The following is a 26,373-nucleotide window of genomic DNA, read 5'->3' as shown; positions in this document are numbered from 1 at the left end:
CTTTTTTTGCAACTTCTCAAAAACTTCGTGGCCGTTTGATAATCCTTTTACCTCAACCTATATATATATATATGCTGGTTCGGGCGACCGCGAAATTAAATAGGTACTAACAAAATATGAGGCAGACAACGTAGATGTAGGAAGTAGAAAAAGGGGGAGTTATTTATTTACTAGTGGAAAGTTAAGGGGGAAGTCAACGTTGCGGCGGAAGCTCCGCCTTCGTCAGGACTGAAGAATGACAAATGACACTTAGTTTTATACAGTGCTACAATGACGTCACAATCGGGGGTCCCGCCACCTGGCGGCCATCAGCAGGTCAAGTACAAGGAAGTGGTTGAGTCATGTCCGGTGAAGAGGTCATCGTCCGGGAGGTGGGATGGAATCCAAGGGCTGTGGACTGTTGTTCTGCAAAGAAAAGGGGAACAAGCAGCAGTACACTATCTAAGCAGATAAGTTTCCTACTGTTGACAGTACACAAGGGTCCTCGTTTATGATAGATTGGAATTTGTAGATAAGGTAAGATTCGCGCTGTTCTCGGCACCGGTCGGAACTGAAGTTTGTTTGAAGGAAAATTGAAACATCGTTAATTGAATGCCCTGGCTGGCTAAAATGGCGTGAAATTGGAAGATTCGGTTTTTTTCGTCACGTCCGATCGGTGATTGTTAAATCTGATTCTGAATGCGGTTTTTGTCTGGCCCACGTACTGTGCTTGGCATGCGTTACATGAAGGAGATAGATAACGTTGGCCGAATTACAGTCTAGGTTTGCTCTAATTGTCACTCTGAAGTGAGAACTAGTACTTTCGGCTATGGTGGTGTTTTGCATTGATTTGCATATTTGACATCTGCGGCCTTCACATGGGTGACAACCCATTGGTGAATCATTTGGTTCGTTGATTTTAGAATGAACTAAGCTATCTAGCAGATTGCGTGCGCGCCTGTAGGTGACACGAGGTGCCTGCGGAAAAATTTCCTTTGTGCGCTCGGATTGCTGAAGTATGCTATAGTGTCGATTCAGTATACCCTTAATGTTTGGGATATTTCCAGCAAATGTTACGATCAGGTTGATAGCGTCCTCTTTTGTGATGTCAAATATGCAAATCAATGCAAAACACCACCATAGCCGAAAGTACTAGTTCTCACTTCAGAATGACAATTAGAGCAAACCTAGACTGTAATTCGTCCAACGTTATATATCTCCTTCAATGTAACGCATGCCAAGCACAGTACGTGGGCCAGACAAAAACCGCATTCACAATCACCGATCGGACGTGACGAAAAAACCAAATCTTCCAGTTTCACGCCATTTTAGCCAGCCAGGGCATTCAATTAACGATGTTTCAATTTTCCTTCTTCAAACAAACTACCATAAACCAGGACCCTTGTGTACTGTCAACAATAAGAAACTTATCTGCTTAGATAGTGTACTGCTGTTTGTTCCCCTTTTCTTCGCAGAACAACAGTCCACAGCCCTTGGATTCCATCCCACCTCCCGGACGATGACCTCTTCACCGGACATGACTCAACCACTTCCTTGTACTTGACCTGCTGACGGCCGCCAGGTGGCGGGACCCCCGATTGTGACGTCATTGTAGCACTGTATAAAACTGTAATTTGTCATTCTTCAGTCCTGACGAAGGCGGAGCTTCCGCCGCAACGTTGACTTCCCCCTTAACTTTCCACTAGTAAATAAATAACTCCCCCTTTTTCTACTTCCTACATCTTCGTTGTCTGCCTCATATTTTGTTAGTACCTATATATATATATATATACACTCATGGAACAATGCGGCAGCACCAGAGGACACGTGTTTCGCCGTGTTCGCGGCTCGTCAGCCCTGGGTAGCTGCGCATCGTTCCGAATTAGCAAACCAGGGGTCACTCAGCGAGCGATATACACCTGGGAGGGTGACTGAGCACTCCTCAGTGCCACAGTGCAAGCCAGTGAATTATAATGCAGCAAAAAAAAAAGTTCATTAAAGAAATAAATAAATGATACTAGACGTGTGCAAACACGTCTAGTATCATTTATTTGTTTCTTTAATGGCTTTTTTTCCTGCATTATATATATATATATAAACTAAAAAAATAGCCGAAGCTCTGTAGCTGCACGTTGAGCATATGTTTACAATTTGATCGTGCACTCCCAGCCAAGGACAGCTGTTTCGCTCTACTTGGAGCTCGTCAGCCTGGCGTAGGGAAGTGACACGATCTTGGGGCGGCACAACAGTGCGTCTCGGCGAGATGTCACGTATATATATATATATATAGATAGATACTCATTGAACGATGCGACAGCACCAGAGGACACGTGTCCTCTGGTGCTGTCGCATCGTTCAATGAGTATCTGTTTCTCTACGTGCAGCCATAGAAACCATTTTAATCTGTAAGTTTGAATTTCAAACACGTCTAGCATCATGTACTTATTTTTTAATGGCTTTTTCCCCTTATATATATATATACACACGTTAAAAAGTAAAATGGGCAAGGGGTCGACGTTTCGACAGTGGCACTGTCTTCGTCAGGACAAAAGATGCGTAGGTGGTTACACATTACTTAAATTGGTTTAGTACGTGACGTCAATCGGTACGTGCACGCCCCAGGCGTTTGTCAGTGAGTCAGATTCGCAAATATTCCAGAAGGACAAGTCTGCGTGGTGATGTCATTCGCCTTTGGTCACTGTCCGCTTTGGGGAAAATTTCTGGGCAGGGTGAGCGCTGCTTCGAACTTTGCTGAAAACAATCACCAACTGCTTGCTAGAAAACCAGATTCCACTCCTGCAGCCTCATCTGCTCAGATGTTACCCCAAAAGTCCCATAACGTCGTTAATTTATCGTCCCACGAACTTACAGATTCGGAAGTCTCACTACTGAGCCGTGGCCTCTCATTCTGTCCCAGTAACAACAAGCTAGATGAATACATCTAGATGAACTTCATCTAGAGTTAGCTAATTTCGCCCGCAGTCTACGTGTGAAGGAATACTTTCGTGATAAACCTAAGTGAGATTCCAACCCATTCAAACCGCTATCCAACTTTACGCCAGAGGCTAACCGTGAAGAGGCTCTGGACCATTAACGGTTACAATAAAGCATGTAACAGCAAATCAAAGCCAAATCCAACGCCGGCTGAGCAGCGCAGCGTATTCTGACCTCCGGGACCGCAGTGACATAGTCATTAAAAAAGATCATAAAGGTGGTGCAATCGTAGTAATGGACAAAGAAAATTACATTAACGAAGGCATGCGGTGATTATCTTGCACATCGCTCTACAAACTCCTCGAAGCTGACCCGACAGAGGAAATTACGGCTCATATTATCCGCAGTCTTAAAGGTCTAAACGCAAGTAGAAAGATAAATTCCACCCTGTACGACTATTTCCCCAAAGACCCCGAAGCGGGAAGGTTGTATATGCTCCCTAAAATCCATAAACCTGGAAATCTAGGGCGTCCAATTGTTTCATGCAACGGTACAGCTACCGATCACATTTGAAGCTTTGTTGACCACCTTCTTAAACATATACCTCCTAAACTACCATCCTACATTAAGGATACCAATCACTTTCTTCCAAGTTTTAAGTGAATGTCAACCTCCTTCCATTTGCTAGTCACGCTAGACGTTTCTTCTCTATATACTAACATCCCCCACGAAGATGGCATTGCTGCAGCTGAAAAGGCGTTTTCAAAGTATTCCGATACCTCCTACGATCCGGTCCTTTGCACATTTCTCAATCTCATTCTGAAAAATAACAGTTTAGAATTTGGCGGTAAGCACTACTTGCAAGTTCATGGCACGGCTATGGGTACAAAAATGGCACCTAACTATGCAAATATTTTTATGGGAGCTCTAGAAGAGGGATTTCTGTATAAGCGCGTAAAGAAGCCCACGTTTTACAAGCGGTTCCTCAACGACATCTTCATGGTGTGACCACACTAAGAATATGACCTAATCACATTTATCAGCGACTTTAACCAAGCACATTCTGCCATCAAATTCACCCTGTCTTATTCCCCGGTCCAAGTTAACTGTTAACTTCCTCCATGTCCAAGTAAAGTTAACCAACGGGGTCTTGTCCACAAACCTGTTCAGTAAACCTACGGACTCTCAACAGTATCTAGCATTTAACAGTTGTCGCCAGCGTCATACTAAACTTGCCATCCCTTACAGCCAGGCACTTCGGTACAGGCGTATCTGTTCCAGTGACGATGACTTGGACAGGAATCTATCTCAACTTAGGGAAACATTCATTGGTCGTCAATTTCCACGTAGCTTAGTTGACGACGCAGAATCTCGGTGAAACAGGGGAAGTCAAGTCCGATAAAAAATGTAGCACAATACAAAAAGCGCACTAAAAATAGCCCTCAAAGCAGATCGCAAAGCCCTGTCCCAAAACCACAAACGCATGTTACATAATAGTTCCGTAAACCTCAACATAACATTTAGCAGCGATATTCCAAGCGTTAACAGTATACTAAAGCTTCACCATAGTATCCTTCTCCAATCGCAGCGCATGGGACAAATTTTCCCACAGCCACCGCGGGTAACCTACAGGCGCGTGCGCAACCTACACGATGATCTATTTAGCTCTAAGGTTAGCCAAGCAGCGCATCCAGGAAACGGCTGCTACCCGTGAGATGGTCCCAGGTGTCAAATATGCAAATTAATGCAAAGCACCCAAGTACTTAAAAGCACTAATTCCAAATTTTTGCATCAAAATTAATGGTGACTTCGACTGTAATTCATCTAACGTCATTTATGTCATTCAGTGCGGCATGTGGCAAGCACAATACGTAGGTCAGACTAAAACATCATTTCGGATCACGTTCAATAACCACCGATCTGACGTTACAAAAAAGCCAAACCTCCCGGTCTCTCGTCATTTCAAACAACCAGGTCATTCACTAAATAATGTGTCACTTTTCATTCTCCAGTCAAATTTTAGCTTAGATCGGTGCAGGGAACAACGCGACTCTTATCTCATTTACAAATTCCAATCAACCATTAACGAATATCTCGGAGCACTTTCAACGGTACGAAATCTGGCCTCCTAGATAAGCTACACTTTCTTCCTTTTCGTTTCTTTTCTGTTTTTTTTTTTTTCAGCAAAGTTCGAAGCAGCGCTCACCCTGCCCAGGAATTTTCCCCAAAGCGGACAGTGACCAAAGGCGAATGACATCAACACCCAAACTTGACCTTCTGGAATATTCTCAAATCTGACTCACTTACATACGCCTGTGTCGTGCTCATGCCGATTATGACGTCACATACCAAGTTTATTTAAGTAATGTGTAACCACCTAAGCATCTTTTGTCCTGACGAGGACAGTGTGACTGTCGAAACGTCGACCCCTCGCCGATTTTACTTTTTAACGTCTCCCTATGTAATAAACTAGTGTTTGTAACTTCCCTAAACGTCGCCATGCCAGTACTGGACACCTGTTTCGGCCTTCTTGGGCCACATCAGCAGTACGCAGGCAGGCAACGTTTGAGCGGATGGAGTCAGAAGGTCACGTGGCACGTGATGCTTCCCGTCAGGGTGTCCTAAGACACCTCTGAAAGCACAAAGCAAAGCCAGTTCAGTGTATAGGGGAAAAAAATAACAGGGGCTCTTTGGCTGCACGTATAGCATATGTTTGTAAGTCAAACGTCGCCATGCCAGTACTGGACAGTTGTTACGGCCTTCTTGGGCCTCATCAGCAGTACGCGGGCAGGTAACGTTTGAGCGGATGGCGTCAGAAAGTCACGTGGCACGTGATGCCTCCCGTCAGGGTGTCCTAAGACACCTCTGAAAGCCCAGTGCTAAGCCAGTCCAGTGTATAGAGGAAAAAATAGTAGCCAAAGAGCTCCTGCAAATTTTTCCCCATATATATATTATTTTATTATTATTTATTGGTCCATCAAGGGGCCTGTAGGCCATTACATTAGGGAGTGGGCACGTGTGCAACACACTGGCACTGTACATCAAACAATGAACATATACTAAAAAAACAAGAAAAAACACAAAAAAGACAGCAGACAGAAAAAGATTATAACAAGGTGAAAAGCAAAGAATATATCTACGTTAGAGAGCAATGACGTGCGTGTACACGGAGCGACAATGGTCAAGTGAACTCGGCGATTAATGCGTTAGTAAATTGGATATGATCCGTGAGTTCTGCAATATGCCATGGGAGTCCATTCCAATCTGATGATGTTTGTTGAAAGAAGGATGCCTCGAATGATGTTGTACGTGACCGAGTTAGTAGTACCTTATGTCGATGGTCAACGCGGCAGGAAACGTAAGAAGGGGAGCGGATGTAACTACTGCGGAGCGCGGGAGAGTGATAGAACTTGTGAAATAATGACAGCCGTTGAATCATGCGACGTGTTTTAAGGTCGGTGAGCTCAGCTCGGACCTTGAGTGAGGTTACGATGGTGTAAGGTGAATATTGTTTGAAAAAGAACCGGGCAGCCCGATGCTGCAAGGCTTCGATATTATTCGAAAGATACGTTTGGTGGGGACCCAATATGGCACTGGCATGTTCGATCTTCGTTCGGACAAACGTGAGATATGCCAGCCATTTGAGGTGTGGAGGTGCGTGAGTAATATGTCGCCGAAGATACCCAAGACTATGATTTGCATTAGAAAGAATGTTCGAGATGTGTGTGTGTTCCATGTTAGATCAGATGAGAAATGCACTCCAAGCATGGAGGAAGGAAACACAGGAGCGGCCCTTCGAACTTTTTGCCATTGGGACGGGCGTGCCAGCTTCGCACTGCATTCTGGGATGCTCCTGTCTACCATGTGACCGCTCACGTGACCCCAAGAGCATGCGCAGGCCAGCTCCCAAAGCAGACGACAGGAGTCGTGATTGCCATGCAGTTCAGATATCTGCATTGGGATGAACGCCGCGCGTCCAGCTTTATTTGTGTGTGTTCGGAGGTTTACTCTTGGTTTACCCTTCTCCTACATGACCGGTCATGGTTTGCAGGACAACCACGCAGGACTAGAAACATCATTCGCGGCAGCGATGTTTGTGTGACGACGTGGCCGCGCTTTGTGTGTTTGTTGCTGAAGTGGTAAAGCATGCCAGTAATCAAATTTGTACAACGATGGAGGAAATCAATTAAATCTGCAGCTGTAGCACAGCGCCAGCTTAGAAAGGAACAATTCAAGATGACTCTCTCACAGACAGGGGTACGAAACAACCGGTCAAGTACGTGCTTACGAAGGAAACGTTATTCCCGTGACAGAGCTGCTTTCTGTTGAACGACAGCCGCAACCGCGGTAAGAACACGTTAACAAAACGTTGTTTCCGCAGTGGTGCTCACATGTTAAGAGTAAGTGACTTTGGAAAAGCATAAAAGCACGAAAAGCAGCGCTAGCAACAAAGCGTTGCCAAACCGAAACTTTAGAGAGGATCACGTGGTGGACAGGAAGTAATGGCGGTTTTGACAGGAGCGACCGCCAGAGGGGTCCCACGGAAATCTGCTCGAAACGGCCGCTCCTGTGTTTCCTTCCTCCATGACTCCAAGGTATTTGTAGTTAGTAACGGTTTCTACAGGTGATCCACTTATGATATATGTAGTGGGACATGATCGTCGTTTTCGTGAAAACATCACATGTTTACATTTTGTGGGGTTAAGCGACATCTGCCAGGTTTCGCACCATTCGCCTATTTTATCCAAGTCTCTCTGTAAGGCTATATGGTCAGCTGTGGAATGGACTGTGCGCTAGACGACGCAGTCTTCTGCAATATATATATATATATATATATAATGTGTTAAATGAATGCGATGGCACAGCCTGAATCATTCGATTGACTTTTAGATTAGAGTTCCATTGGATCGGAAGCTAAAGCACTGCTACCTCTATCTCACAGTGGTCTACCCTTGATATATACCCGACAAAAGCACAATTTCACAGTGGCGAGAGTACATATAAAAGTGCATGCTGTTTTGTTACATGTAGCGTAATCAGCAAGATATGGATAGATAGATTGTCTAGTGGAAAACACCAGACTTCCGATGATTCCGATGAACTGTATGGGCCAAAGCCTGATTAGAGCCACTTGTCAAAGAGTTTAAACGAAATATATTGTACGACGACACATGACCATGCATAAAATATTCTATTCGATGCTCGTCTGCAAGTCGACGCGTTATACGCTTTGTGGGGTTGCGCGAACGTTCATTCATGGCCATTATTTTCAACGATCATTGTCCGCGGTACACCAGTGGTTCATGATGTTCTGAGGCTGGAACAACATAGAAGAGACAATCACATACAAGGCATCAAGTGTCCTAAGAAATTAACGATGAAAGATTAAAGTCACTGAAAAGGTTAACCAGCTGGTGGACTCGAACCCTGTAATCGAACTCGGCATACAGAAGATGTGTGTTCGAGTCCTACAGCTGGCTAGCCTTTTCAGTGACTTTCATCTTTCATCAGTGGTTCCTGTTTCTTTGAAACCGTTGACATCGTATTCTGTAAAATTGGATTTCGTTAATCCTTTTGTCGTATTGCTTATGTGCAATATACTTCCAGCGATTTGCAATTATCATATAGACGCCTACATGGACAAGAACTATTGACCGCTGTATAGATGGTCCGGCAGTTAGCCTGGCTTGACTGGAATGAATTCGTAAACCTTGTGTTGGTGAACCATACCGAAATTTTAGCGTACCCTGCTATCCCATCGGACAGATTTCGCCGCGAGGAAGGAACGTGTACACTCTTCACGGCGGAGACTATCGATATCTGGATTATTTGGATCATACTGGTGTAGGCTTTTGTAGTATGTCTTGTAGCCGCCACAACTGAATGACAGTAATATCCGCAGATCGGATGGAAGCTGGACGGTGTTGACAAAGTCCAGCGACTGAACCTGCATGAAAAACGAGTCTCGTTCAGAAAAACTTAGTTGATACCAGTTTAGAAGCCTGTCCTATCCTAATTTGTCCCATAGCCACAAAACAAGAAGAACGTGTTAGTGATAAACTCGGGAACAAACAAACAAAACGGACCTGACAAAGTCACTTTCCTCGAAGAGGAAATGGAAGGCTAGTCTCCTCAGAGCTCCATTCTGTTTAATTTATCCCAATGCACTTCCCATATCTGATATCCACCATATCCATATCACTGATGTTCATCTGAATCGGTGAGTTTCTCAGAAGCATACACAAAGATTGTAGAACGCCTTGTGTGCCATGCTCATAAGACACAAGTGTCTACTGTTAAGGCATGGCATGGCTATGTCGCTGCAAGAGGCGACTCACGTGCTAAGTAGCAATGGCGAAAACCAAGGTCACCATCACAGTCCCACAGGGAAATACAACATTCGTGGGGACAGCATCTAAATTCGGGCACAGCTCTCCAAAGACGAAAAGGGCCACGTGAGCAAATGCTTTACCAGCGCTTTACGAGAACTCAGCTATGAGTCTCTCCAAGCGATTTTCACCTCAGACGGAAGCAGCGATGATGGGGTGAAGGAAGCACGTTGGTAATAGCTCCTGCTTACAAATCTCACTATGCTACTCGAAACATAACAATGCCGAAGCAATCGGGCAAATGCATTAGTGTAGAGAGGGTTACACCGCGAAATACGGGTATGTTTTCAAGCGGTCGTTAACGATGAAACGCTCGATTCATGAGTGCTTTCATATATCCAGCTGTGGTACAACAAATATGCTGATGGTATGATGTGCTTGTGCTTGAAAAGGTGGTAGCGACAGGAACTCAAGTAGACCTGGACAATAAATATGTTCGCCTGGGGTACCACCGTTTTAAAGGTTGAGTTTCAGTCGAACATACCTCTTACATCGTATTGGTTTGGAGCATTCAGTAGTTTAACCTAAATGTGTGAGCAGTACAGCTCGCGTCCAGCAACGATTACTCACGTCGGTGTGAGGGACGAAATGCGGGACCCAACCTAGCACTGTATGTAGAGACCAGGGCATTGGCATACCTCTCTGGCACTATAATTTAAAAACCGGTTGGCGCCGGTCATCGATAGACATATCTTCCTTTGCTTCATCTGCACTAGTATAATTTACTTGAAGTTAGGGTCTCCGCACAGCCAGTCCATATAGTTTTTTTCGTATCGATTTTGGGTTTTTTGATTGTACAAACCTGGTTTGTAAATTCATGATTAAAGCTGCGCGCCTGGGTTCTTTGTAGAAACATTAATTATCACCCCACGTGTTTTAATTGATTTGACAGTTTCCATATAACCGTTTCGTTGCTGTGGTGTGCTACGGCCGTGTGTCTCTGTTCGAAGGTACAGTTTAACCGTCCAATCACGATGGTGACTGAGCGGGACGATGCGCAGCGCTCCCAGCGGAGCTTGTGGACCGTGTACTGGGTAGGTGCGTAGAGATGCAAGGAGTCCGATCTCGCACGGCGCTGCAAGCGGAAACCGAGGTCCACGAACCTTCGCCGTAGCGTGGCCGTGGCTTCGCCGTAGCGTTCGCGTACGGTGGTACGGTCACCTCGCATCCGATCTCTGTGCATCCGATTACACGGCACGGAATTCAGTATGCGTTACGTTCAGCAAATGGTAAAAGAACTGCAGGAAAAATACGAGACGCTCTTGAATAAAGAATGTCTCGCAACTGAAACTTTGACGAACTGGCTGACTTTATGATGGACACTGAAGGATTACCTCCACTAGAATAATACAATACAATAAGCAGAATAAGTACTTTGCGTCATCATGCATCATCATATGCTTCTCATCATGACCCAAACCCAACGCCAGAACTACAGCCAAGTGGAAAAGCCAAATTCATTGGTGAATACACGAAGTGCGCGTTTAGTATGACACGTTAGGGTTACGTTTGCAGAGTACACTTGCGAAGCGTGCATGCAACGTGATATATGCACTGTACCACAGTGTACAATGTACCACTGTATCCATTTACAATGCTCGCGATCGAAGAGAACGTTTTTAATTCCTGTTAGCGCCGCGAGGGAACTGCGGCTGTGAGCAGCGTACAGAGTTGGCCAGATAATGACATCATATCAGGAAGGAGTGATATCACATCAGGAAGGACAATGGGAGGAAGGATTATCAGATAATATTTAGCAGTTTGCCAGGAAGGAGGAAACAAAAACTGTTTACGTGCTAACGTTAGCCGGAAGTTTTGCACTGATACGGATAGTATGTAAAATAGATATACAAGTAGAGTGCAAAAAAGTGAACTGAAATTTCGTTTGTAGTGTGTTGTTTTGTTGAGTGATGGTGTTTTAAGGCGTAAAGGCAAAGCTGGCCAGAACGCATACTTCTGTAGTGGTCTCATTTTTATATGAGGACTGGCATCGGTACATAACGTTAAAGTGCGCGCTTGTTTTGAGATGGCACTGATGAGGCTATGCGTTACGCATTCCAAGGTCAATGCGTACGATGCACTGAAACCTCACTATTGATTCACAGCGCAAGGATGCTTATCTGGAAGAAATTTGTAATTGGTATACAATACGTGGATGACAAAGTATTGCTGCCTTGCATTGTGTTTCACAGGCATACTATTTCTGCAAGAAATGCTAGAGGGACGCGGGAGGAGGCCGAGCCAGAGAATTCCTTACACCCCCCAGGGGGGTGTACACCCTCGCTGCATTTTTGCAACACCCTCCCTGAAATTTCTCAGGTGACCCCACCCAGCTCGGTCACCAACACGTTCTGGTAGTGAGTCCGGCGCAGCGAATTACATCCTGTACTGTGAAACTAGGGCTAGGACCACAGTCATGCAGATGATTGTACCATGCATTTGTCCAAAATCATTTGAAAATGACAGTTCAATGCGTATATTGCGCGCATATAGTAGCAAAAATGCGTGCGGGCACGCAAACTGTGGATCATCAAGAACCATTTGCGCCCAGCTCAATCAAGCAATCTGCTTTTTTCGTCTAAGGTTTTCACCGTTGCTTGCTAGGTATTCATTGAGCTTCGTGAGACAAGGTGCTAGTCTTTTTTCTTTGTCGGTCGTGCGATTATGCATCTTAATATTGAAATGCCGTTCATAATGAATCTGTATTCTTATGTGCTGTGTTCTAACGTAATAAGATGTACAAATGTGCAGAGCTGTGCAGATATGTCACAGTCGTGCCACGATTCTTTCCGTGTTAAGAAAAATTCCGTAAGTGGAACCTTAACCTCTTGAAAGCTCGCCCCCCTCAGCAGTGAATTTGTGGGGAAATCACTGGGCCGAGCACATCCCTAACTTATGCTAGATAGTACATTCCATGGTGTATTTCACATTTCCTTAGTATATTGTTTTCTAATCTAATTGTGGACCATAGTCCAAAGTCACCCGACAGGTCCAATAATAAGGGTTTACAATTACATTAGCTGATATTGAACCCCTGCCGAAGTGCTGTCTAATAACACGATTTCAAAAGATGCAGTATTAAAGTTTGGTGCTTACGAAAGATACTTGGTGCTTCACATTTTCTAGGTGTGTCCATAATGATGGTCCGTTAAGGTGACATTTAAAGTTGAAAATCGGAATCTTTTCCAACTGCGTAGTTCTGATGAGGAGTGCATATGGCCGGATTTCTCTGCAAGAAAAGGTGCAATTAATGGGAAATAGTTACCATGATCTGATCAAAATGAACGATGCTGGTAAGCCCAGGTCCGTGACAGTGTTGGCACATACAGTCAAGCGTATTCATTTTATTTTTCTTTCCTTTCGTATTTGCTGTCTCTCCGCGTCACAAAGACACGTGTTAGGTCACGGCAATGGATGAGCTTTGCTCCTGAGCGTTTGTATAGCGTCAGCTGTTCAGGGCAGAACACTCCGAGATCCGGTGGTCGCCCGCGCACATGCAGTGTAGTCCCACCGTCCGAGACGTATCTTATAGACCTTGTCGTGTTTCTCTCAAACCACCAGTCTCTGTGCGCTACCTAGCCCTGTTCCCAGCGGCGACACAACAGGGGTAGACTGCCAAAACTGCTCTTCCATTAGGATGAATACTGGTGGCCGCCATCTTTAATGAGTGACGATAACGTAACCTTGTCATCTGCTAAAACATGAGCCCGCGTGTGCGATTGACACCTGGGGACTGAAAAGCAACTAACGAACAATGGAACCAGTGTCAATATATATGAATCGAGGTCGACTATGCAAATATCGCAAGTATATTTCATAACTTGCTTTCCTAAGCGTACTTTGTTATTAATTATTTTGGTAGCAGCAAAACTAACTGCTGCGTAGGTGTCATTGCTCGATTGGCTATACCACGACAGCAAGTGTTGCCAAGTGTTCTTTCAACCGATTAACACCACTGACAGCTTCTTGTCCATTCATGAACTAACTTTACTGTAGTTCTATGTGTTAAGCGCGATTTATCTTGTTTTTCTCTTTTTTGTGCGTGTCTTGCATTGGTTTGGAATCATATTAACAGGTCATGGTTTGTTAGTGTGGGATGATTTACCACGTGCTTGCTTGCAGTTGTTTTTGACCACTTCAATTATTTCGTCTGACAAAAATGTGCCTTTTGCGTCCGATATTTTATCTTCCTGTGAACGTTACAGACGCTACATTGCATAGTGCTGCAGCTGAGAAGATTGTCTGTTGCGAACAACATTGCATGTGCTGCAGCTCGTGCACAGTCGTCCTGCAGTGACACAGCAAGACAAGGTAATGCATCTGGTGTTCTCATCATGTCATCAGTGCCGTGTATGCCGAAGGGAGTCTGCCATTAATGGGACCTGCCTATACCTGAGGCTCCACCCACTTTTTGAGGTATCTAGCCAATCAGAGGTCGAAATACAGTTGTCTATTGTTACATCCATCCAGTACTTATACCTTACCCTTATTTACTGGGCGCTACCATTTTGGAGAAAATTGATGGATTTGGATTGAAACGGATATCACTGGACAGACCAAAACGGCGGATTTTGCGCCCACTTTTATCAACGCCATCTGCACGGAGAGAGGCATGTTGGAAAGGCACAGAGATTGGCCAGGATGGCGGTACAACCGCTTCTTCGTAGCAGACGACAGCCGGTATGAAGTTTTATATCACGTAATGTAAGTACATTGAATCAAAAAAGCAGCAAAGATGTATGTATAAATAAAATGCAATTATATAACGCAAAATCCTACGTATAAAGGTCGTCCTTCCTATTTTCCTGGTATCACGATCTTAACTAGGCCTAACGTTAGCGACGAAACATCCCATTTTCACGTAAATAATGATGGCGGAGCGAAAGTTGAAGCTGATTTTGCAGAGGCGTACATGCGGATATATACTCACAGTATATACTCACTCCGTGAAAATTTTTTGTCACGAAATCTCCGCTTCGCCGTTCCAAGCACCATCCTCCATCTTGGAGAAAATTTGGTGTCATGTCAGCTCCCATGGAAAACGGTAACCAATGAAATGCGCCTAAGTTTGATTGACAGGTCGAGCCTCTTTTTTAGGCTCCTCCTAATGGCCAGACTCCCTTTGGCATACACGGCACTGCGTGTCATTGGAGTGGTGCCCCACATCGTGGCCGGATAAGAGGTGGTTTGCTGTGAGGGTGTTGTGGAATTTCATTTACACTCTCTTGAGCAGAAACTGTCGCCTAGATACTCTGACTCAATCGAAGCAAACGTCCGTCAAAAAGGCGGCGGAAGCATCGAAATTGTGAGCCACAAATCCCTCGTTTTCTACTGTTGCGGTCAAAAGTATTAAAAAGGCAGCAGCGCTACAGATCACCTGTGGGATAAAACCTGGAAGTTGGTAATAGCTGATATTGTAGCTGCAGCACTCAGTTGGACAACGTATAAAACCAGCAGCAGTAGACATCACATCTCTAAGTGTTTTCTTCACCTCTTATTTGAGTTTAGTCAGGGCAATCTCCATGCAGTGCCAATTTTCGGACCTGGACCACTCTCAATATCTAGTTTTTTTGTTTGCCTGACTGCTTCTTGGTATCAATTACATGGTCATTGTCTTTTTGTTTGTTTCAGGGTACACCTGTGCAAGTGCCACCTAAAAGCGCATAAAAATGTACAACCAGATTTTGCTTTTGACGTGCTTCGTTCAGCACCCTCGAATGACCATAGTAGCTGAAGGTGCGCGCAACTTAAAAGAGTCGATTGAAATGCAATTAAAAAGCACTGGCGAAATTTCAAATGCACCTTTTCGAAAGAGCACCGAAGCGTCAATAAGATGCTCAAAAACACTGGCCAATTATCAATAGGAAGCGAGTGAAAGGTCAGTCACATTTCTATTGACAGTCAATTGACATTTCGGGGACCAACGTTGACGTTAGTCAATTGACTCTGGTTGACAGTAAATACGTATTTTTGTAAGGGATAGACGGAACCAACGCCTGCCGCCAGGCCAGCTGCCAATGAAAGACTGCTATTTAGACTCTTCGCCAACCAATCACGGAACACGCAGTGTCCTTCGGCCAATAGGCACCAACTATGATGCATGACGCAGTTTAAACTACGTGGTTATGACATGAAAACGTATTGTTTAGAGCCGCGAAGACTGGAAGCTGGATATTCGGTCGAGGGTGTTGCAGCTAAAAGTTGAGCAAGCAAATGTCAATGTTGAGTAATAATCGACGTATACAAATTAGTCAAAGCGGGTTACTAAAGGCTGGGTTTCCAACAGTATCCCTTTAGAAATGTCTCGCACCGTCGGCACGGAAAATTAGCGCATGATGGAGAAAGCTATGTGGTGTTGACCAACAAATGGTCTCGGTGATTAGACAGATCAGAAAGTTATTGGAACTATTATCACTGCTGTTTTTATAGCACGTTATGAAGTATACGCGTTGCATCATCCAACTAGCAAAACAATCGATGTGCGCTGAACGTCCACACCTTCCATGAACACAATAGAAATTGTTTAAAAGTTTATTGCACGTGTTTTACTTACGTAACATAGCGCCGTAGTTGGGATCTCATATCGTCGTCAAGTGTGTCACTCTTGCTGGAAATGAGAGGGGACACACCGATAATGTGAACACCTTTTAAGTTCATCTTGTTTTGTTCTTCACGGAGTGCCTGTGAAATGTATCATCAATTTGTTCTCGTTAACGCTGTTTTGGACAGAAATGTGTTCCCGCGCAAATATTCTCTTTGCAAACTTAATACCTCAAGAAGGAAACACATACCAGCTTCTTGACGGCTACTTCTATGGACAGGACATATACCCAAAACGCACTGCTACACACAATCCCGCTGGACACGCCTGCATGGTCACTTCACGTTCGTGATCCATGTTTCCGTTTGACGCCGTCTGGCAAGAGCTTGACAGAATGTTCACTCAAGTTTCGAATAAAAAGACAACACTAACATATCAAATTTGTCTACTTGAAATAAATTCACATTAATGCAGCGCGAACGGGGGACAAATATCTGCTCTGTTGATCTCTGTCGCCGAGACTCTCATTGTCCGCACCTGATGGTGATCACAGTCTCTGCCTAATCACGATTGCGCGTGATGTGGATCCTGCGTCAGTGTGTTTTGGGTATAAGTCACTGAATTGCTGTAGCCGAATATTTCTCGGCGACTATGCTTTTATAGGTAGGTAGGTAGGTATAGGGTTTCATGGTAGGCTTTTAAGACAGGTGCTCGCACACTTTCTTCTGAGGTTGGCACATGCCACGCCCCAGGCGTGCGCTCCGTGCGCTAGTATGCGTCTAAAAATGCGGCTTTAGGAATACCGATAAATTTAGACGTCTAGAAGATGTCCATAACGCTATACATTATTTAGACACCTAAGAAGGTATCTAAATAATGTAAGGTATGTAATAATGTCCACGACACAAGGACTAGATATTTCGCAGTAGGCGTCTAATGTTAGACGTCTAAAAGCATGCCGCGTGTTAACCATATTTACAAATTTCTAGCGTTATCACCTGAGGACAGAGCGATACACGACGTGTTCCGTGCAACCCTGAGGTTCAACGTAACTAAATTCTAATTTTATTTTCACTGAGCTCATGAGCTACTTGATATGAATATGGTATGGTATGGTTTCTTACAAGTAGGCAAGAAAAAAATAGAAAAATGAGACTGAGGTAGAAGGCTTCAATGCGCGTTGTTGAGTTCGAAAATAGTTGCGGAGAAGCCCTCGGCAGCCGTCGGCACTTCAGCGAAACGCCCCGCCTCCAATTTTGCCACTGCAGTAGCCACTCGGAAAATCCCTAATTGGCTTCGTAACATATGTGCTAACATATTAATGTTTACTGGTCTCCGAAAACTGACGTCAGCCTTACTTCGCGCTAATTTGGCGAGAATCAGTGCGATGAGCCGTCAGCTGTGCCGAACGGAACAGAAGCATTGGAATTTAGACGTGACGCGTGCTCTCTCGGACTCCGAACGTTGTGCTCACAGACTCGCAAACGCTAGAGGGTAGCTTCGATGGTGTCGAATGCTTCCGATTTCGATTGTGGCGAACACTTGTAAAGGGGTAATGTGAACGCAGAATGGCTGACCATGCAGATCATCGCAACACTGGAAGCACAGCCATCGCAGGAAATTCTTGAACCTCCAAAGGACGTAGAAATTGTTCGTGACGAAGTCCGCACTCCTCCTTGCAATGTCCCGCAGGTGTTACCGAAGCAACTAATGCAGGTTTATCGTTCGTGGTGTATTAGAATATTTACATCACTCAAATGCTAGAGGCATTTCAAAGGGAGTACCGGCCGTAAGTTTTCACACTACGGATCTGGCGCTAATCAAATTATATTTGCTGATTGTACAAGTTGTCCCTCACGTCCTATGATTCACTGTGATCTACGAACGTTTGTGGCATGTGTGCTTTTGTGTTCAATTAAGAAATCTGCATGCATTGCCTATTCATAAATGTAACACTACTTACGTTTATTCTCTACACTATCTAACAGGGGACGGATTATTCCACCTAGCCTAAATGTCGACCCCTTCTGCCTCTTTCCCTTCTTCCTCACTCCCCTACGTCCGACAATGTTCACTACAATAAATACCATGTAACAGTATATTAATAGCATAATATAACTGCTGTAAAGAGTTATGCGCGATGAATAACGCGGCCATCGGCGACAACGATACACATGGCTCAGCTCACCAATACATATTGTTGTCCGGGCTGCGGTCTGCATTGCTTCCAATGATCCCCTTCCCCGTTCGTCCATTCTACGGCTTCCCCAGGCCGTATGGTGAGCATTGAAGTCACCCAGTACGAGATCTGGGGATTCCAGTGAATTGAATAAGCGTTCGAGGTCAGTCCACAGAAATTGTACCGCGGGACGTAGATATATACTGACGACTGTTGTCAGGATGTGCACAAGCTGGTTGTTGCAGGGGACATAATCACAAGAGCAATGACAAACTGACCATATGAGTGCAGCAACGAGGTCATTACGAATGCATAACGCTGTTCTGCTCTCAGAGGATTGACGGGACCGATAGATTATATAACTATTAAAGCAGTGTGCAGCATCCATGTCATGTTCGCATACAGCTATGAACGGGAACTGGTATTGGTGGAGATGAGATTTAATATAAATCAGAGAGCTCGTTACGTAGGCTGCGAGGATTCCACCGCATCGCGATGGCCTTTCTATACATTTCCATCATGCGGAGGTAAAGATAATGCCTCCAATGCCCAAAGCGCTTGAACCTCGGTCAGTTGCGACGCACCAGGAAATGGGGAGAGCCTTGAATGCCGTGACTACCGCAGGAAAGAGTGTCAGAGAAGGGACAGCTTCGGTAGTTGATGGTGCTGTCTTCTCACGCCTGATGGGTCTGTTACACACGCGTAACTGCGTGTAATTTGCCTTGATGGACCAGGGTGTGTCGGGTGGCTGGTTCTCATGGCCTTCGTCGCGGTGGTGTTTTGCAAGCTTCGTTCGCCTTGTGCAAACCGAGGTGGGTGTTCATTCGTGTGAGGCCTGACGCCCCTGGAAGCGACAGAAGGAAGCCGTAATATTCGGTCTTGATGTCTTTTCGTGGAGGCGGCCTTCACGGGAGATAAAGAGTACGATGCAGGATGGCCGGATTTACATTAGCACACGTTGGGTCTCTCTTATTGCTACAGTCTGATCGGCGGTGAGGCCCAGCGCATATGCCACACCTCTGCCTTTTCGAGCAATATGGCCAAATCATTGGCAGTTTTACCACTGCATGGGGCCTTCTATGTATTCGTGAATCACGAAGGTATGAAACCGGACGCCAATTTGGTGTGGAAGAGGGACTGTGAGTTGAAACGTTAGGATGACGCTGCGTAACTGGGTGAACACGTCTCCGCCATCTTCTCTCATGGAGTACCGAACCTGTCGCCTTGCAGATATAACCCCTACGTATTTCACGGAGATAACGAGATCGTCATTGGAGTACTCTTTAGGTACAGTATATATCTTGCCCATATGTCTGGCGTACGACTGAGGTACTGCAGGTAACACAGGGATTCCAGCTAAACACTGAGCTGACAAAAGGTTGCGGGCAGCCGCTTCACACTGGACCGAGACGAGATCCATCTCGGTGGAAACGGTGGTGCTTAACCTGTTGTTGGGCTAGCAGCTGTATTCCGTTGGAGACTACGTTAGGGTTGACCTTTCAGAGGAGTATTCACTAGTTGCTGGTCGAAAAAGTACGGGACTACCACCGGCTCGGCGTACCAGCACACCAACGCTCTGCCCTCAATGCTCTCTTCACCTTTCTGGACACCACAGGACTTCCGATCCTTATTATGAAGGGGCTCATCATTTCATTCCCCGCGTCACCACTAGCAATGCAGCAATGGTAGAGTATCGCCCCCGGCGACCAAGCTCCCCAGCCATCACCCCGTAATAAATTTGTTCTTTGTTGCGAACTCCGGTTCGTTTGAACTGCTCTTCAGTGTTGAAACACTTCAACAGATGCTCGCTACAGGACGTGCGTATACATGTATACTTTTCCGAAACAATTCATAAAGGCACGTAAATTTGCTCTAGAAACTGCCATCGCTTCTGACGTTACTTAGCAATCGGCGAAAGAAAGCAGGTGAAGATGACGGAGAGGGTGCAGACGACAGACCCGAGAAGAGTAGGGGGAGGTGGTTAGGAACGGCGGTCGGTCCACCCATGCGCGCTTTGGGCAAGCTTTCCCCCGTGCTGCTGAATTGGAAGCACTGTGAGCGGCACGTTGTTTGGGAGCCCGCCATTTTCCTGGCGCCATTGTGCCCAGCCCTGTCGGACTGACTCGAGGAAGCATTACAACAAGGGAGCTGCCCTCCGTTTATGGAAGGCGTTGGTCCATTCGCTGCTTCGTTCCGGGAAACTTGGAAAATCCATCCGATCGAAAAATCCGACAAGAACCCTATCAATAATTCTAATAGTCCATCAGAATATTTTGATGGACCATCAAGCCAGCTTGACGAGCAATGTGCAACTCCTTTTGTTCCGACAGGACTGCCACCGGTCCGACGAATGCTGTCCCACAGTTCCTGAGGTGGGCAGGCAAGGCGGCCTGGCGGTGCGAAAGAGGCCCCAGGCGGTCCGACAAAGAGTACCTAACAGTCCGTCAGGTGACCTTAGTCGCCCCATAAGAGAACCCAATGGTCCATCAGCCAGGCTTGGCGGTCAAACAGATGACGCCTCATAGTGGATCAGGAGCCCAATGGGACATTCAATCAGGACAGAGATATTGATAGCGTTTGGGTGTTTGATGAACTGCAAGTACAAAAGAGCTCCCACCGCTTCTGCTCAGAGTTGCTTTAATTTTAATATAAATAAATATTTCACCAGCATTTCTGCTGTGTTTATGTAGACCTACTGTGTATGAGCCACACATGCCTGCACGTGCATGTGACAGAGAAACCTGCATAAACAAATGCAAGCAAATACGTATAATTTAAGACATCATGGCTAATACATGTCAATATGACTGCTCAGTGAATAAATAAATACTGTCCCACTTCAGACGTTTCGTTTAAAAACGTTTAAATTATGGGCTATAGTTATACGACTGCAAGCCGTTTTATGGTGTACCGTTAGCCATGCTAGGTGACGTCTAAAAGATTGGACTTTGTTGGACATCTAATAGGCATACCCAAGGTCTACGCTTAGAAGTGTTTCAGACGTATACTAGCGCACCTGGTGCTGCCTGGTGTATTATAACCCCAGTCCACGCCTATACAGGGGATATAGCCACAGTTTTCACCCACGCATGTTCTCGCGAGTTCAAGGTTATTCCCAGCAAGTGGCGTTATCATTATTCGAACGCGACGCTTAGAATGCGAAATATAATGTATACGATAAAAGTCCTCACAGCAAGACACGAAATATCAATATTTGATGCAGGAACTCTCATTCACTTGCCTTGAAGTAATCAATGTATGATGTTACTGTGCCATTGTTGCCAGATTGTATTTCCAGGTCAAGTTTCGCATAATGGCGGAAATTGTTCCCCTCGAACCACGCAAGATCCCGCGTTCCATTCGCGCTCTTCAACTTTGTGGGCGATGGGTGTGCCGATTGCCTGTGAAATGAAAATGTTGTGTAGAAAGCCCGAGAGATGACCACACAAAGCATTAAATGAGCATTGACGTGGCCCCCAGTTGTTTTTCTTCTTTCTTTTTTGCGCTTGCTGCAGCGTGTTCTGCAACGCAGTAAAATGAGCCCCTGCGAAAGTACTATATGGGCGCAAGGACAAGGGCATACATGTTGCCGCCATGCGTACAATACTTGAAAAGCTCTGAGTCTCCATTTGTAGTTTGAACATCATATTTAGCTTATTATGTTCTGTATACATGGACGCTACTCGGCTTGCATATTTTTGCTTTTTCCACCGTTACATATTCCTTCTACACTTAAAGCACTACAAGCCACCTCTCCTGGTGCCTGAGTAGACACGTGTACCAGACAACCTAATGTGCAACTGCAGGACCTACAGAGTGATATATCTAGGGTTTGTGGTTTTGGTACAGGTTGAAAAACGCCGAAATACAGCCCTCCCTCCCTCCGAATGATTTTCTTTTAAAAATCCAAAATATTCTAAAAAAAATCGCATACGCAGTACCATGTCAGCTGCCCTCGTGGGTCAGGGAACGGAAACGGACGTAGCACGGACCCACGCAGGTTTATCGAGGACACTCGCAAGCGCATGCAAGCATCTGGACCGCGCGACGGGAACCGCACCTGCCAGACACGCGTTGCCATCCCCTATGTCAAAGGAGTTTCTGAATCTATCCGCCGGGCTTTGCTTCCGTTGGATATCAGGACTACGTTCAAACCGCATGTTAAACTTCGAAGTGTCATGTCGAAACCGAAGGACCCCGTCCCCCCGGAAGGCCAGTCTGGAGTAGTCTACAAAGTACAATGCCAAGACTGTGACGCGTGCTACATTGGCGAGACAGGCAGGAAACGGAACACTCGTTTCAAAGAACATAAGCGGGGCATAAAGAGCGAGACGCGCGCCACACGGTTTAAGACGGAGCTTACAGGGCATTGTTGGGACACGGGACATTGTTTGGACTTCAACAACGCGGTGACCTTGGCTCGCGAACAATGATGGGGACCCAGAAAGCTTCTAGAGTCGTGGCACATACGTGGTGACCCCTCGGCTTGTAACAAAAACCGTGGCCCCCTTCCCGAACAATACTCCCATCTCCTTAAATAGCGACCGGTTGTGTAATCACTCATTCAGTTTGGCACTGATGATGTCCGTCGCATGACGGACGAAGCGTCTGATTAAAACTTGTTATTTTGTTATGTTAAGTCTGAGTTCTCTACTTTTTTGTCCGGAAACAGACAGGGAGGGAAAAAGTGTCGTTCGTAGGCTGTAGGATTTGCCTCAGATTAGAATGGTTCGGTTCATCGTACCATATCGCCTTCGCGTACATAAGGGACTCTGTCGGTGGCCCGGCGCAGGCGGAAAACATAAATGCGCTTCGCGCAGTGCAGGGAACCCACCACGTTATTGCTTACGCACGCTCATGTGATGGCGTACGACGCACTAAAACTCACTACGTATTTTCTTCGCACGGTGCCCGTGTTCCGTTGCTTCACCTCTCATAGAAGAATGAGCTCCTTGTGAGGTCGGAATGTTCAGAATTCCCAAACGGTCTCAAAAACCAATCACCGATTCCCATGACTTCGTGTTCGACTTTTTATTTTAGCACTTCTAGCTACACCTTTCCAATAATGACTTAGTCTCAACCGTGTTACCGTTTCTGAGGCCCGTTAAAACTCGGTCAAGCCAGCAAACACTCCGTGTGGAACGGAATGAATGCCCGCATTAAGGCATTTATGTTCGGGGCCGAATAGAGCTGCCCATAGAATCGACTTTATCTGAACCATATGAGTGGCGATATACACCCTCACCCCCCGAATTAGATTGAAAAAAAAATGTCGAAAACAACAAACCCTACATATAAATACGACGTGTCAAGATAGCGTCTTGTTGAATGCCACTGTGTGATACCGCACACTAGTCACAACTCTCACTTCATACTTCGCACATACTTTTCACACTTATGAATTACAAACTCTTACAAACTCAAAGGCGGCGACTCTCCGCGTTACAAGTTGAATAAAACAAAACATTGCAACGCGTATGTTGTTGCATGTATATATCAATTATTAAAAAAAAGCCAATTCAATGTAATCGGGTTACAGCAGCACTGTAATAAAGGAAATGCAATTAATTTTCGCACAGGTAGTTGTAATCTTAGCACTATTCAATTAATGAAGATCACCGTTGGAGCGGCGTAAAGTTGAGAGAACAACATTATCTGCTACTGATCCAGTGTTGCACATAGCGGCGCTACTGGAAGGGCAGCCGCTGTATTCCAAAGTGTTTTTTGAGTAGCGAAGTAGCGATCGCGCGACATTTTAAATTGGTAATACGTGCAACACACGTAGAACACAGAGTGGAAAAGTGAGGTAACGATGAAGCGGAATTTTTCGTGTTATTCCTTTTGGTTACTTTTTAAACAATAGACTGATGTGAAAGACGTCCTCTCCATTTCAATGTCTTTCATAAGCTAAGCGCAATCAGGAATATAATTTGGGTTCTTTTTTTTTCATGTTTCTAAGTTTTTAGCTCACACTTGCGACAAACACAAACGTGTATATGTAATATACTGCATAACACTGAATACGGATATAGTTTCTGTCATACAATCTGTTGTAAAGCTAGTGTAACCGTGTTGGGAGTACGTTTAAAACTGTTTTGCAGCTTTGCTGTTCGGTGCAGATAAACAAAGCGTAGTTTTTTTTTGGAACACGAATGAGATATCACTAAAGTCATTCAATGCACTCCAAACGCATCGCCAATTTTGGTTTAAGGTGTTGCGCCCTAGGTGAAGCATTTCTGACGACATAGAATTAAGCTCACAGATTGTCTTACGCGATGTGCTCGTTTTCTCACGTTCCATAGTTACATTGTGCCGCACAAAATGAATAAGTAACATTATTCCGGAGTCTGTGTATGCCAGCGTGCTTATTATTGCTCTTTGCACACTCACTTGGTAAAGCTAAAGGGGCCTTGAAAGCAATTGATCGTTGACAGCGTTTGACATGTTCAGGGACGAGCTACATATTTTTTGTGAGATAATCTCACACGAGTATACTCTTCCTGAGCAGCATATGCTCCCTCAAAAAGCGTATTATAACGTAGATTTTCGTATAGTCACACACTTCGTAAGAGAAGCCGTCGAGCGGAAGGGAAACTGGGGATAGGCATAACATTCAGTCGTAATTCCCGCGAGACCTAAGTTTTTGTGCAGTACAGAATCAGTGATAGCAAATATTATGCCATTCCTTTGATCTCTCCAGCTCCTGGTGGTCACTTACTGATGGCCCGACCAGTGGTCGTTTATGATGGCAGTTGCGCCACTTGACCACACGCAAAACTGATCAAACCTTCGACAGGAAGCAGGAGTTGAAGGTTTGTATTCGCGGATACCTCAGACTGTCATTGCAGCACAACCGTCTTGTGTTTCAAGCATTCTTATGGCAAAAAAAATGTATATATATAAAATGCACAGATGCGCTATGCGCAATAAATTTTGACCTTAATGCGCAAAACCTCATTTGTAATATATATTGGCTCTAAGGAGTGGTATATTTTATATATAGTAGTATATAAAGTAGTGGTATATATTGCGTGTGAGGGAATTAAATATTGCACAGTGTTTAGACACTTTGACGACGGTCTATACGGTAAGGTGTTGCATAGAGAAGGGTACGGTGGCAGATCAAGTAGCGGAACTGTACTTACGTTGGTTTGATTTGGTAGCGGTATCGCGTTACTTGCTACGGCGCTATTTTTCTGTGGAGTAGCAGGTGGCGGTATTTATTCACTTATTTTGGTAGCTGGTGCAATCGATGCTGATGTAAGTGACCTCAAAAGGCGTGGCATGGACTCGGCACTCTCACAGCGTTTCTCTGCGTGTTTTGGATAGCTGATGCTTCAAATATACCTCCTGAACTAGCACCTGATTATCTCACTCAATCCACCCTTTCGAAATTTGATATGATGGAACTTGGGTACCTCTCCATTCTCTTTCAATAGTCTCCACACTTAAGGCGGTGCATCAGAGCCGGCACTTCGTCGTCTACAATCGAGGGATGGCGCAGCGAGCGAAACGGTTCGCGCAGACACCGCTTCACAACATTTTGGCGCTTGCTTGGAAATGCGGTACCGCTGATGTAACGTCGTCTTTTTGTGTTATCTTTGTTTTCTCTTGGCGCGCGACGGGTCAAGCGAAATCTTGTGCACACATATGACCGCTCGTGCTCACCCATGCCAAGTCCAATACTGTAAACACGCATATCGCGCTCAGCCAGACGGAACAATTAGTGGAGCGGCTTTTGAATGCGCACAGGCTGCCCAGGTGTCTCCTGAACTTCTTCGTCGATCTGTTGCTGTTCCGTGCTGTGTTGTTGTCGGGCGAAGGGTTAGTCACCAGTCGTTTCGTGTGATTTCTGCAATGGTTGCGCATAGAATAAATGAAATTCCTCGTAACACAAAAAAACCTAGGTTGGACACGACGCGGTTGAAACACGCTGGTGTGGGCATGTTATAGCCTTCCGACATTACGCGGAAATTGCGAAACGAAGCCGCAACCTGTTTTCGTTATTTCCTGTCACCCTGGGCTTACAAATTTCAGACCACGTTGTGGTGGTGCAAAACGCTTCATTTACTTGAAGTCAGCGGAAACGAAATAAAACTGCAAAGAGGCTGCATAACGTTTCCCATATCCTTGGACATCAGTGGAGAAGAAGGAAAAAGGCAAAAGAGAAGAAGAAAAGGGAAGGAAAGCAGGGTAGATGAGAAAAATGTGTGAATGTGGATCATACAGCTGCTTGGAACGTAAAGTGCGAATGGAGGTTTCCAGTTTGGTCGTGTATATAATTCGGGTCTGTTGTGCTCATCCTGGTCGTCACTAACTATGGCCCAGACTTCGCCCAAGCACAGATCAGC

The 26,373-nt window shown here is 45.3% G+C and overlaps 1 protein-coding gene across 1 annotated transcript in view; it reads right to left on the bottom strand.

The window, feature by feature from the left end:
• The window catches only part of LOC135394850 (uncharacterized), a 46,323-nt gene that overhangs the window by 4,123 nt on the left and 15,827 nt on the right, over positions 1 to 26,373 (bottom strand). The window contains exons 5-8 of the mRNA XM_064625882.1: positions 21,264 to 21,423; positions 15,856 to 15,983; positions 12,399 to 12,531; positions 8,660 to 8,860 (exon numbers count right to left, since the gene is read on the bottom strand). Of these exons, the coding sequence (XP_064481952.1) occupies positions 8,660 to 8,860; positions 12,399 to 12,531; positions 15,856 to 15,983; positions 21,264 to 21,423 (622 nt within the window). The remainder of the gene's footprint in view (positions 1 to 8,659; positions 8,861 to 12,398; positions 12,532 to 15,855; positions 15,984 to 21,263; positions 21,424 to 26,373) is intronic.

The sequence above is a fragment of the Ornithodoros turicata genome, chromosome 1, assembly GCF_037126465.1.
Source record: "Ornithodoros turicata isolate Travis chromosome 1, ASM3712646v1, whole genome shotgun sequence".
Lineage (NCBI taxonomy): Eukaryota > Metazoa > Arthropoda > Arachnida > Ixodida > Argasidae > Ornithodoros > Ornithodoros turicata.
This window is presented reverse-complemented; position numbering and strand designations above follow the sequence as displayed.